At 37.3% G+C, this 14,052-nt stretch overlaps 2 protein-coding genes and 1 long non-coding RNA gene across 4 annotated transcripts; 1 reads left to right on the plus strand and 2 right to left on the minus strand.

The window, feature by feature from the left end:
* Positions 1-1,078: 1,078 nt before the first annotated feature.
* On the minus strand, positions 1,079-6,098 carry LOC128265427 (uncharacterized). Of its 2 annotated transcripts, XR_008268859.1 has the most exons (5): positions 5,449-6,096; positions 3,563-3,784; positions 1,552-1,774; positions 1,349-1,456; positions 1,079-1,283 (listed from the first exon to the last, which is right to left on the minus strand). It is a non-coding gene; the product is annotated as an uncharacterized LOC128265427 (long non-coding RNA). The 2 variants fall into 2 exon arrangements; XR_008268858.1 differs by having other exon boundaries at positions 1,349-1,774; positions 5,449-6,098.
* Positions 6,099-6,822: 724 nt separating this feature from the next.
* On the minus strand, positions 6,823-7,650 carry LOC128265422 (TM2 domain-containing protein CG11103). The gene has a single exon (XM_053001416.1). It carries the CDS (start codon positions 7,586-7,588, stop codon positions 6,911-6,913), a length of 678 nt encoding a protein of 225 aa, XP_052857376.1. The 5' UTR covers positions 7,589-7,650; the 3' UTR covers positions 6,823-6,910.
* Positions 7,651-8,483: 833 nt separating this feature from the next.
* On the plus strand, positions 8,484-11,104 carry LOC128265425 (cathepsin B). Its single transcript, XM_053001431.1, has 4 exons — positions 8,484-8,828; positions 8,915-9,175; positions 9,312-9,479; positions 10,482-11,104. The coding sequence occupies exons 1-4, from the start codon at positions 8,709-8,711 to the stop codon at positions 10,953-10,955; spliced, it is 1,023 nt and encodes a 340-aa protein (XP_052857391.1). The 5' UTR covers positions 8,484-8,708; the 3' UTR covers positions 10,956-11,104.
* The last annotated feature ends 2,948 nt before the right edge of the window (positions 11,105-14,052 follow it).

A 14,052-nucleotide genomic window follows, 5' to 3' on the forward strand; every position in this document is an offset into this window, starting at 1 on the left:
TCATTGGCATTGCATTTCTAACTTAAATATGTCAATTTTCTCTTATTGATGGTACATGCGTTTAATTTAAAGCATTTCGATCCCACGAAGACGATTTCGAACAAATCAAGTGTCTGTAATCGTGATAATGATTACTTCAACTCAACGGAATCTCCAATACAAATTACCAGAGTTAGTATAACAAATTGGAAGGTGCACTGTAATAGAAGTGACAGCACAGAAGACGATTTCCATTCCAGCACAAATAAAAGCCGCTAAAAGTCGCCAATGGCCGTCTGGGTGGATGGATGGTGGGTGGCAAAGTGGGTGCCTTAGTGGGTGGTGGGTGGGTGGTTAGGTGGCACAAGTGATGCTTTCGCGTATGGCGACAGCCTGGCAGCTTTGACATTTGCATGTGTATTATGCGTGGCCCTCTGGCCATGTGTTTGTATGGGGAGTTTTCGCCAATACACACACACACATAAGGCATCCTAGATTGGAAAATCCTTCAAAGTTCAGAAACAGAACAACAGGCAACAAAATCATCGCCATCGCCAAGTTTGTGCTTCTTTTTGTTCACATTGAGAGCAGGGCATATGGACAGATGGTCAGTAGGACAGACAGCACCCTTGACATTTTCCAATCCAGCTTTTGGCCGCCGTGATTGCAAAGCCATCTGATCCAGATATAGTGATCAATTATTGGCTGAGCTTGATAACGATGGAAATTACCTAAAGCATTGACCAAAATAAATTTAGCCAAATCTCTTCAGCTACTCAAAGTTTCAAAAACCAAATGGTTTAAATAAATGTAATTATTTGGAACCACCATAAGAAAGTTTGCTCTTGGGGTTCTCTTCTTTCTACTACTACTTTTTTGTAGTGTAAATCGTAGTGTAAAGATTAAAACGTAAAAGAAACTTTACATTTAGCAATGCTTCAGAACACATTTTTCCATCTCATAATTATTTTATTTATTTGATGGTAAGGTCAGGTAAATTTATCAAATGTTTTACACAACTCAAGCTTGAGCATTCCTTAAACCATTTTCACGTGAGAGATACAAACGAGATTTACAAGAGAGCTATATATATTTGAGATTTAAAGGTGGGAATTACATTTAGTATAAAATCTATTTTAAGTTATTTATTACAAGCAGAACTCCGCCAAACAGGTCTTTGTGGTTCCGCGAAGATTTATCGGCTCATTCTTTCCGTTTTCTGGATGTCATCGCAGCCGTGGGCTGTGTACCATCCTCCAGCTTTGGAACAGTACAGCCAACTCCAGAGACAGCGACCCAGAAAACTGAGACCGAAAATGAAAATGAAACTGTAACAACACACGTTGCTATGCGCTACTGGCATCCCAACCTGCACATATTCGCTATCCTTCGTCGAGAATCGAGAATCCTCCTTCGCAGTTCAGAGGGCTGCTGCTGCTGTTGCTGTTACTGCTGCGGTTGTCGTCCCCAAAAATAACTAACCCCCGAAGAGCACGGGCCACGCAAGTTTTATGGGGGATAGGAAAAATGAAATGCTTGGACATGGACAGCCGCAGAAACAGCTACACATACCGGCGACGGAAAAATCAACGACTACGGCTGAGTTTTGGACTGGCGGCTCACTGCCTCACTGCGACTCCCAGTTTCCCATTTCCACCCCCGAAAATTGCCACCCACCTTGCATACACGCAGGAAAATGATGATCCAATCTTGCGACCGACCATAGCCACGTGCGTTTTATTTCCAAATTACCATTTTCGATGGCCGAATGCATATATGAATTTACTAAAGACAGCTGGAAGACATTAGTGAAATACATAAATGATTTAAGGATTTTTCGAAAATGTTATGGGTTAATAACTCAAAATGTCAAGTGAAATGACCGCAGTTCAAATCGCAAAATCCATTAAAAATTTGGTATGATCTTAGAAAAAATTGGTTTTGGATCTGGGTAAATTTAAAAAAAGACTTCCTCCCTTATTATAAAATATTAGTAAATATAAGTCCAAATTTTGTATGCTCGATTTAAAATGGATGACATTTGTTTTGTGTACTTCTAAATATTTAAAAACAATTTATTTTGAAATATTTTTAAGATATTATTTTGACCAATTCCATGATATTTATTTCTGTGCAATGTTATGGCATTGCTAGTGGCAAACGAAAGCGACATCATCAAATTTTTTCTCTATTTTTAGCACTTTTTGTTTTTTTTTTTTTTAATTTACCCCCGTCTGTCTTCGGTATTTGTTTTCCTTTTTTTTTGTATTGCTGTTTCATTCTGTTAAACGATATTTTCAATTTGAAAAATCATTTACACTTGCAGCAGTTCGGAGCACTTAAATTCAACGATGGGGATGACTTTTTATAAAATCGCTATCATCGGAAAAAGGGGGGTTGGTCGTCCTCAACGAGGTTTTAAACTTTTCAAGATGCCTTTGCTTCTAATTCGGGGATGACGTTTACCTATTATTTTATCACAGACTGACAAAAAAAAGTTAATCAAAACACTATTCCACAAATAAGTTAAAGTATAATAAAGTGTCAAATTACTAAATAATAATTGCTGATTAAGGGAAAAATATTTTCGAAATAACATAGCTTTAGATAAATACAAATATTCCCGTCTTACTTAAAAATTTGTTTTTCATTTCATTTTAATTAAATATTTTGTGTTATCCTGTGATTTGATACACTATAATTTAATTAAATTATCTTAAACTTGGTTTTAGATAAATTAAATTTTATCAAACTGCTGTGATTTATTTCCCACTAAAATGTTTTCATATGCTCACCATCCCTTTCAATTAATTTGGCTAATCGGCGTCTTTTTCTTTTCATTATATAATAGATTAAAGAGAATTATTTGAAATGAGGTTCGCCCCATCCCCTTCAGCTGTCAAACTGTGAACTACATTTCTAGTTTCGTTTCTTTTTGTGTGTTTATTATGCTGTGTCTACAATTTGGCAAAATTACAAATTAAACAGTAAAATCAGCAGTGTGTGTGTGTGTGACAGAATGGAGGAACAAGAGTAAATATACATATGTATATAGATCAGTGTGTTCCAGATGGAAGATGAGTGCATACACAAAAAAAAAAAAATATAGTGACATTCTGAGACAATTCAGTAGTATTTTTTTTTAAATTATTTTAAATATGCAAAAGGTCTCGAGGTTTTGAAGACACAAAATAATGGAGTCATTTTATCACCATATTTTTACTTAATAAATATTTCACAACCCAAAACTTTCAAAAATTTTAGTTTTAACAATTATAAAATAATATTATTTCATAATATAATGCTAATGATAAAAAACCAAATAAAACAAATTAATTGTTGTCAAAAGTTAAACAAAAAATGGTTTTATATTAACTTGATAAGATTAAAATTATATTTGAAAATAAGAAAATTTAAAATTTGTAATTATTTTGACATTGTTTAGTGTACGTTTCGAAATCTTGAATTTATTTACATAGCTCATATTGCTTTAAAAAAAATAGTTTTCTGTGCAAAATTGTATAGGGTTTCATAATATTTTTTTCTTCGCTAGAGTACAAAAAAATGTGCAGAAAATTCATACCGCAATTTGTTGTTGCCAGCGCGACGCTGGCTGCAGGCGGGCGTCGCTGCTGACGCCGCTGCTTCTTTGGCTGCTGCGGTCGAACAAAAAGTTGGCAACTTTTGATGTTGGTTTTCGGTTGGTTTTAATTTTTCTTGGCTTCGGTTAACGCTTTTCTCCGATTCCCCGCTTCTTTATATATATTTTATGGTTTTTACTTCACGCTGCTTTGCTTATGTTGCACTTTTAAACAAAAATTCCAAACATGAAAAAAATTGAGGGAAAAAAAACGTTTTACGGTTGGCTTCATTAACAATATTGTTTGTTGTTGTTTTCTCTTAACACTTTCTCGCCCGCGAAAGGCAAATGAGATGGAGATAGACAGATAGATAGATAGGTAGAAAGAGAGAGTGAGAGCCACTAAATTGCCGAGTTTCCCTAGAATTTGGTCTTGTATATTTCCGTAGTTATATTTCCGTAGTATCACGTTCATAATTATGTGCTTCCCTTAACCCTTAGATAGATTTACTTTTTTAATTAAAATTTTTTTATTTTCCTTTCTTTATTTTAGCTTAAACAAAAAAACGTGTCTTATTTTTTTTTTTAATCAATTTAGGCAATGTTATCAAATTTATTTAGGTTAATCAAGGGTTAAGATATTCACCAAGCGGAAAATCTGTTATCTAGCCACTTTGAATTTAAGCACTTTCAAGGAAATAAAGCACAACTGTCACTGCAAATGGGCTTCCACTCAAGTCCACAGTGACTTTATGGTCCTATATAAGACCATTTTTTATTCAACATTTAATGTCCCTATAAAAGCTCGGTTCTCTTGTATTACTCGCAGAATTAATTCAGTTTCTTTACCCTCTGGTAACAAAAATCCAATCCTCTTTTTAGAGCCCCAAAAATTGCCATAGTTTGCATTAATCAATAAAATTTAAATTAAATTTAAAAACGACTTTTCAAGAGATTTTCTGAACGTTATTTTAAAGTTTGCATTAAATTTGGGACACTCCTGTTCAGGATGCTGCTAATTAGGAATATACTGGCTGCTCTTAATCTCGCTTACATCATCTTTGTGCGACGGTAGTCGAGTACCGAGTATCGGGGTATCGAATACCGGCTAACGCGTACCGTTAGGCAGCTGCATTTAATGAGGCTGAACTTTAACACAGCTGCAGCAAAACTGAAGCAATTATGCACAGAGAAAAAAAAACGACATACATAAGTCAGATTGACATAAATATAAAATTTTTTTAAATAATTTGTAATAATTCCTAAGATGAATTCTACATTTGTTCACGTTTAATTGTATGATAGGCTAAGTGCTGATTAATCAAAAGCTTAGGTGCGAATCCCACTGCTGTTCAATGAAATTTTGTTATAAAATTTGAATTTTTCATTTATAATTGTTTTTAAACTTTATATGTTAAACTTTATGGATTTAACATTTTTTAAAGCTGCTTACGAAGACTTGGGTTTCAAAATACTTCGCTGGTCAATGAATTTTTGGATTTTTACATTTAGGTGCACTTAAATTTTCCTATTAAATTAAACTCCAGTGAACTGGGTTAAAGTGTTATCCTTAGCCCAACTTGAGAATCTGTCGCCGCCGTTTTTCTTTCTGTGTAGCGCCGACGGCCTTGGCGGCTAATTACCGGCGACCGGTAATGCGGGCGCTGCGCCGTCGACGCTGCGTGGGCGTCAAAGTCGCAGCCGCAGTGGCAGAAGCCTTAATCCCGCTCGAACGGATTAAGTGTTAAGTCAATGATGCTAAAGGAAAAGGGGATTCAGGTGTGCGAGCGGATCAATAAATGGAAATCGCTACTGGCTCTCTTTCGCTCTTTCTTTCTTTCTCTCCCTGCTTCTTCTTCTTCTTCGCCTTTCTGTTTACACTTATTTACCATTCAGTTTTTGCTGTTTTTCCAATTTACACACACCAACAGACACGCACACACACTGTACATAGAAGGAACAACCACTAAAGAACCGTTAGTCCATCAGCATCCAAAGAAATTCGAAATGTCTCGACGTCTCTGCCGGCGTCGCTGTCGACGTCGGCGTCCCCATGTTGTTCTTGTTCTTGTACTTCTTTTCCCATTAAATTAACACACGATTTTGTTTACGTCTTGTGCCGCAATTTAAGTAGTACTACTATTTCTTTCGACTGTCATCACTCGTATTCGGGTTTTTATCGTTTGTTGTAAGCGTAAATTCTCGCTGCATAATATATTTTCGTTTGTTTTATTTATGCACCGTGCAATTTGCGGCTCCTTCTCGCTGTTGTTGTTGTTTCTTGCGGGAGACGCGCACGCAGCGTCGTCAATGGTAATGGAGAAAGGTAACAGAGTAAAGAGAAAGCGTCCGCTCATCCACTCTCCCGTCGACCGCGCGCGAGGCGAGCTTTTTGGCAATTGACTTTACGGGTTGAATTTCTTTCGTTTCGAGGGCAGCTTTTCGCGGCGGCAGCGACGCAGGCAGCGCTGCGGCGTAACGCCGACTGTCAGTGTGACCAAGTGGGGAGCGAAAGTAGTCTACACGCGGGGATAATACAATGTCTCCACTAGTGAGTAGATTGGGGGGCTGGCGTAAAACTGAAAACGATGAAAAAATTAAAAATTTACTTTTGTATGCTGGGTTAAGGTGCACAATTGTTTGAACTATGAAATCGTAAGGCAAATTGGTTTCAGGGGACGGCATCCGGCAGACTTGCGGGAAAATTCCAATATCTCTACTGGTCAAATAAGTGTAAGTTCGGCGCGAAATTTAAAACAAAAAGAGACATATCAATAAAGAGTGACATAAAGTTAAGTGGCCTTTTCCGTTTTTAGCAAAATGCTGCATTTTAACTTCCCAATGATTAATGCACCAATAGTTCTAATAATAATAAGTCTTTTTATTTTTTTGTTGCCTCACTACTCTTTTTTAAAGCGTGGAGAATAGCTTTATTTTGAAAAATAAAACTCTTATAGTAAGCTAATGTTGAAGGTAGGGAACGGTGTGGCAGCGATATAGTTTGTATAAAATGGAATGTCTTCACTGGAGATGGAGGTTTGACTTGGCGCTAAATTCAAACAGTTGTAAATGGGGAAAAAAATAGTTTAATGTTTTCTTGTGGGATAGCGTGATAAAGGGATCGTGCTCGTTTCCATGGGAACTTATAAAGATTTTTGGAAACTCCTATAAGTGGCCTGAAGATGAACAAGTTTTGAAGGCAATTGTTCTTGGCAAAGTAAGACCGTGCAATTGACCGAACATTATAATGAAAACATTAAAAGTAAGATTAAATTACGTAGAATTTGGCGTGGTTTACTTAACGAGCTTACTGAACTACTTAAAGCTGGACGACAAAAGCATATCACACGTCTAGACATAGGGGTTCCAATTGCTGCCATCCTCGGGCAGCAGGTTGTTGGTGATCAGCAGGATGACGTCGATGATCCACCAGACGCCCACGCCGCCCATGGTGAGCAGTTTGCCGACGGCAGTGCCCGTTTGCCCCAGGCAGAAGCGATCCATGCCGAGGAATCCGAGGAGCATGCTGTAGATCAGGGTGGTCACGAAGTAGTGATCCGTGTAACGGACACAGGGCACTCCGTCGCGCAGGAAGGTGCGATTGCCGTAGCAGTCGATGTCCGCGAAAACGGTGCACACCACCTTGGCGTGCTCCACATCCTCGTAGGTGGATCCTCCGAACTTGAGGCAGCCGTGATCCTTTTCCCGCTGTGCGGTGGCATTTTCCCGGTGATCGACGGGATCCTTGCAGTCCAGGAAGTCGCGCGGCAGGAACGAGCACATTACGTTCGGTCCAAGCGGGTAAAAGGCCGAGTTTGCAGCTCCGCCGCCGGAACCGGAGGATGATGACGAGGAGGATGAGGGTCCCATTCCGGAGCTAAGCTGCGCCTGCACGGGCACCACCGATTGCACCGCCGTGCCGGAAACCACCGTCTGCGGCTGCTCCTTGTCGCTCCGTGCCTGGATAGCCCGGGCTGATTGGTGGTTGGTGGCCACCAGGAACGCAAAAACTCCGCAGAAAATCCGCATCTTTGCGATTTCTTGATCAAAATATTGCCGGTCAGTGTGACCACACCCTGGCTGTGTTAACAGAGCTCTGTTATCTTCGATTGCGAATAGGCTACTATCGATAGTTCTTGTTTACTAGTTCGTTTGTAGCTCTGGTTACAATATATTTAAACTCAAAATTTCGAATAATTGATTTTAATAAATATTTTATATTAGATATTATATAAAAGAAAATGAAACATTGTTTTTTGCAATTAGATCCAAAATATATATTTTGTTCTTTAATTCTCTTACAAATTGTCTCGACTGAACAATATTGGGAAAAAAAATTAAATTTGGCATAAATTACACCCTGCAAAAAATTATATTTTTGTCGCGTCTGAAATTCATGTATTTTTGTTTAATTCTAAGAACTTACTGGATAGATTAAGCTCATTTCTTTATTATTAGTAGATAGAATTCGGATCAAATTCAACAGAATAAATTAAACATAATAAAAACGCACTTATTCACACATCTATTTATTGTTTCTAAAAGCCCTGCAATAGCCTATATATTTTTGTACACTTTTATAATAAATTTAATTGCAAGATATTAAAATTATATCTTGTGTTGGGCTTTTGAATAATTAAAATTAAATATTATTTTTATAATAGAAATTTAGATGCAGGAAATGCCTAGGCCACATTTTTATCCAGTTATAAAATTAAGAAAAATAGGTGACACAGCTAATTTTTCGTACATACATTTAGAACACAGATGATTAGCAATTAATAATTATAAATTTCTGGCTAGCTGATAATGATAATTGAAATGAATTATTAACCCATTACCGATCACGCGCGCATCTCTACTTTCGATAGGCGATACTTTCCTCGCATCGGTGTGCACACACTGGCCGCGTAATCAACGGGCGCCAACCATTTTTTTTTCCGAACAGAACAGAACAAAAACAAGAGAACATAGAGGCATAAAGAGCGTTCTCCGTCCACTTTTCACTGGCAGTTCAAAAACAACAACGGAACAGAGAACGCAGAATATCCGACGCGTCATTTCCCCCAATTTATTCAAGTGATTTGTGATTTGTGAACTGTTGAATTTTGCTGTGTCAGCGGCGTTGGGAATTTGCAGAGCGAAGAAAATGAAACTTCTGCTCCTGGTGGCCACCGCGTGCTCCGTGGTGGCCCAGTCCTCCAGTGAGCCATCGATGCTCTCGGATGAGTTCATCGAGGTGGTGCGCAGCAAGGCAAAAACCTGGCAGGTAAAAGCGGCAACATTTCTTTGTTTTCCTTTGTTTTTCCTGCTGACGTGACAAGAAAATTACATTTTCCGTGCTCTTTCCGCCAGGTGGGACGTAATTTCGATAAATCCGTGACGGAGGATCACATTCGTCGCCTGATGGGCGTCCATCCGGATGCACACAAGTTCGCACTGCCCGAAAAGCGAGAGGTTTTGGGGGACTTGTACCAGGGAGTTGAAGGTGATATACCGGAGGAGTTCGATTCGCGGACGGCGTGGCCAAACTGCCCCACAATTGGCGAGATTCGCGACCAGGGATCCTGCGGCTCCTGCTGGGCCTTCGGCGCCGTGGAAGCCATGTCCGATCGGGTACGTACACTGTACATATTGTCTACAAATACATATTGCTTATCTTATCGATATTGTGGGGACTACGATGACCCACCTTCTCTTTGTTTAACCTGCTGATTTCACACCGATTTCTCCAACCGATTTCGCAATGCAGGTGTGCATCCATTCCGGCGGCAAGTTGAACTTCCACTTCTCGGCCGATGATCTGGTGTCCTGCTGCCACACCTGCGGCTTTGGCTGCAACGGCGGATTCCCCGGCGCCGCCTGGAGCTACTGGACCCGCAAAGGCATCGTTAGCGGCGGACCCTACGGATCCAACCAGGTTGGTGGAGTTCTCCTATTTATGTTCATTAATATCCCCTTAAAAATCTGGCTTAGAACTATGGCAGAATCCTTTTTCCATTTTTTCCGACAATTTTAGAAAAACAACTTTTTGAAAAGTTGTCTTTGCAGATTTTTTTTTTGCTGTATGTCTCAGTTTTGAAATCTCTACTTAATATCATTTCACAATTATCTGATAAATTAAATAACAAATGCAAAACGATAATTTCTTCAAATTTTGAATTTCGAATGTTCCGAAATTTGAATTTTTTTCGACAACCTCGTTTAAATTTGCGTTGAAAAATATAATTTTTAATAATGTAAAATTCATTATAAAAATGAGATTTTGTATGATGACTTTTAGGTACTTTAGGTACTACTTTTTTTGATTAATTTCTACGCAAAAATGGTTTTAGAGCAACTTTAGTAAGTTCTTTGTTTACTAGAAGTTGGCAACGATGTTTACGACGCCATATAGCACTTTTATACTAAAGATATCGCTGGAAAACGGCTTGACATTTATCTCTACTTATGTACATATGTAAATGTATACTTATAGGTATATTTTTTTGGATGCACTCCAGTTTGCAAACGAATCTTTGAATGTTCTCTTTCAAATATTTCTTACTAATTTATTATACCACAAACTAGGGTTACTTTCAACTAGTTTCTTTAGCTTTATTTATACATTACAACATAGTAACATTTCTTTGTTTGCATGCCGAAGTAATCTTTCAGTTTAGGAGTTGTTATTGGCAAGCATTCTAGTGAATGCAGTATATGGAATTTGCTGATAGCTGCAAAAAGCAGAGACATCGTCGTAAGGGACAAAAGCTTATTTTCAAAGAAAAAGGGCTATACTAAGCTTTTCAATAAATATGCATTAGAGATTTTTAACAGCATGAGCTGGAAATAATAAAAAAAAATCATTTTAAAAGTAACATTTTGGTTTTTAGATATTTCTGCTTATGTCTTTATATCTAATATACATTTTTCGTTGCAGGGCTGCCGTCCTTACGAGATTTCGCCGTGTGAGCACCACGTGAATGGAACTCGACCGCCGTGCGCCCAGGGCGGTGGAACGCCCAAGTGCCAGCATGTGTGCCAGAGCAGCTACACGGTGGATTACGCCAAGGACAAGCACTTCGGCTCCAAGTCATACTCGGTGCGCCGCAATGTGCGCGATATCCAGGTGGAGATCATGACCAACGGACCGGTTGAGGGGGCGTTCACCGTCTATGAGGATCTCATTCTGTACAAGGAGGGCGTCTATCAGCACGCTCATGGCAAGGAGCTGGGCGGTCATGCCATCCGCATTCTGGGCTGGGGCGTGTATGGCGACGAGAAGATCCCGTACTGGCTCATTGGCAACTCGTGGAACACCGACTGGGGCGATCACGGCTTCTTCCGCATCCTGCGTGGCCAGGATCACTGCGGCATCGAGAGCTCCATTTCGGCGGGTCTGCCCAAAGTGTAGATATATCTGTATTCCGGCTATACGCTGATATCAACCCTGTATTTTCTATCGCCCCCTCTTTATTTCCATTCCAAATCGTAAATGACGTTTGTAGTTAATGTAAACAATTAAACCTGATTGAAAATAAAGTATTGTATATGACTATGGAACTGATCTTCGGCTTACTGAACTCTATACAGTGTTACTTCTATAACTCGAAAGCTAATGCAAATCAAAAGTTAGAAGAAAGAGGTTTTGTAAAATGCTAAGGATTGAAAAAGATTAACTAAATTAAATCAATTTGTAAAATAGTGTAGCAATTTTTGTTTTAGTAGAGACATTGATTTCAGGAGTGAGAAATTATTAAACTTTTTATTTAAAAATGTTTAATAATAAGTGATTCTATTAAAAAAAAGATTAAGACTTTAAAAACAATACATATATTTTGGCATTGGCGTCAAATAACAACCAGGGGGATTTTTTATAATTATTATAAACACTTAATTGTAATTGCCAAGTTCGAGATGAAGAAGTTGGTCTGTAGTGTTTTGTACTGCTTGTGATAATCATAACTTTGTGAGCTGATCCATTCGCCTGTCTATACTATGTACATATATAGATTAGCTGCCAATCATCCGAGTGCATTCTATTCAACAGTTTGCTAGCTGTTCGTTTTGCGAGTGGAAATATGATTAGCATCCCATTTGATAAATGTACATTAGTACAGTTTGCTCGAGTTTGTCATCTGGGGCAATTTTGTGAATCATTAACATAATAACAAATTTTTGTAGGGAAATGTTTTGATAGATCTGAAATAAAAAGTAGTTTGTTGACTTCCAAACCTGTTCTATTAATTTTTTTTTAGTGAAGACCAACTTCAGCTTTTGAGCTGCCCACAATTTTGAGTAACAAATGCCATTTTCCCCTGGTAACCATTTCGCCGCCCATTAATTCAATACACAAATCACTTATTCACATAGCATGTTTTATTTATTTTTCTCATTTGCAACATCAAATAGAACATTTGTTTTTTTTTTTTTTTTATCTTTTCATGAACCGTTTTATTTTCGATTTTTCTGTGAAATTATTAACTGGTTTAGCCATATCATTCGCTGAAACTCGATCTTTTTCTTACAAACAGCTTACATCGAAAAATATTTGTTACTGCCATATTTTATTTTGTTATTTGTCATAGTCCAATTTCAATCATTGGCTAAAAAATCTCTTGTTTTTGGGTATGTATATATTATATATGTATGTATATATATATATATTCATTTCCCTTGGATCAACTATCTTTAATTCCTCGGTTTGTCATTCATGCTTGCTTGCTTGAATTTTTGTTGTTTAGGATTTTGTAAATAGATTGCATTTGGCTTGCTCCGCGTTTTTTGTTCTTTATCTGCTTGTAGATTTTGTTGTCAATAAATAATTACATTTTTAGTTCGCCTCGTTCTCTTTATAAGTGTTTACATTCTGAATTCGTATTTGTTATTCCTGGACTTTTGCACTTAACAATTAAAATACATAACCCAACGGACATATATTTACTTATGTACGTAACAATTGCATTTAGTATGTTAAACCATTTCATTGTTTGAAATTTGTTGTTCTTTAATTATATTCTCGGTATTTAGACATCATCATCGCGTGTGTTAAGGGCATTAGCTTATCATCTAAATGGTGGGTTCTCAAACTATCAACACATTTTGCTAAACGCTTTATTGGCTTAGGGAGTTCTTATTCTGGTGGAAAGTTGAGATATTGAAAGTAGAATTCTACAATCCAATTCTCAATCCCAATTGTACAATTCACCAATCGATATTACATTTTGGAAGAACAAAGAACAATCACTTATTTGCCATTGTGTGCACTTTTAAACGTGTTTCCCAAAATTAATTTTTTGATTGTGAAATATATTTATAGAGAAGTGCACTGTAGAGTTTGCAATAAATTCATAAGGTTTGCTCCAAAATAATTCCAATCTTTCAATCGAGAGATGTTAATAATTTTAAATTAAAAAAAGAAGCTATAATTTACTATTTGAGAATTTGCTAATTTTGAGAAATTTGTTCAGGTACGAATAAATCTATCGTTTTGAAAGGAAATCGGCATAGAGGAAAAGGACATATAGAAAAGTTATTTACCTGCTAAATAGACAGACATCAACCCTTCGACTCTATGAGTATCTGGTGTTATTATTTACTAGGACATGCCTTTAACTTTTATACCTCATGCTTTTGAACCAACTGGCTATGTACTAAAAAATAGGATAAACTCTTCATGGGTAGAGATTCATCTTACAATCTAGTAGACTTTCTTCCATCAGTTTTAAGTTTGATACTCGCTACACAAAATTAAGGGGAGTTAAAAGTCGACTTAAGTGGAGGAGAGAGGAACGTATAGCCGGACAATACTTTGATCGGAACACTTTTGCAGTTTAACTAGCTGCTTCTTCAAAAGTCCTTAATGTAGTTGCGCTAGATAAATATACAGTATATGGTCTAGGTTATATCATTACATACAATTACTCTGTTCTCTTAACAACTATCGGTTTAAACTCTTCAATTTGCGTTTATTATTCAATTTATAGGAAGTATCTTACGCTCGATCATCGTGAACTACTCGACAGTTAACTAATTTTGTCTTAGGTAGACCGACCTTTTCAGATCAAACATATATATCGTGTATTTCGCTCTCTTAAAGTTCCTTTTTTGTACCCTCATCTGAGATTTCTTTAGGTTCCCAAGTTGTGTGAGAGTTTTTAGTTAACTTGTGTGGACAGCACATATGTATGTAACTGGGTTAAGCAGACATATTGGTATATATATATATATATATAGTACTTTATGGGTCAGATTCCATGCCCGTTGCATCTTTTCAGGTCGCCATGAGTTGTTTGTTTAGGTTTCTAGCACGAGGAGTTTTCGGCTTGATCTCATCTCGAACTCAACTTTGGTTTCGGTTTTGGTTTTGGTATCACATAATCGGGTTTTACGTTTACACAATATCCAATAGTTTCTATAATTTTAACTTCTTTTAACTTTTTTCGACAGTTTTTTTTTTTTTTTTTTTTGCCAAATAACAAATTTTGTAGAGATATATATATACATATATA

Source organism: Drosophila gunungcola, unplaced genomic scaffold, assembly GCF_025200985.1.
Source record: "Drosophila gunungcola strain Sukarami unplaced genomic scaffold, Dgunungcola_SK_2 000122F, whole genome shotgun sequence".
Classification (NCBI taxonomy): Eukaryota; Metazoa; Arthropoda; class Insecta; order Diptera; family Drosophilidae; genus Drosophila; species Drosophila gunungcola.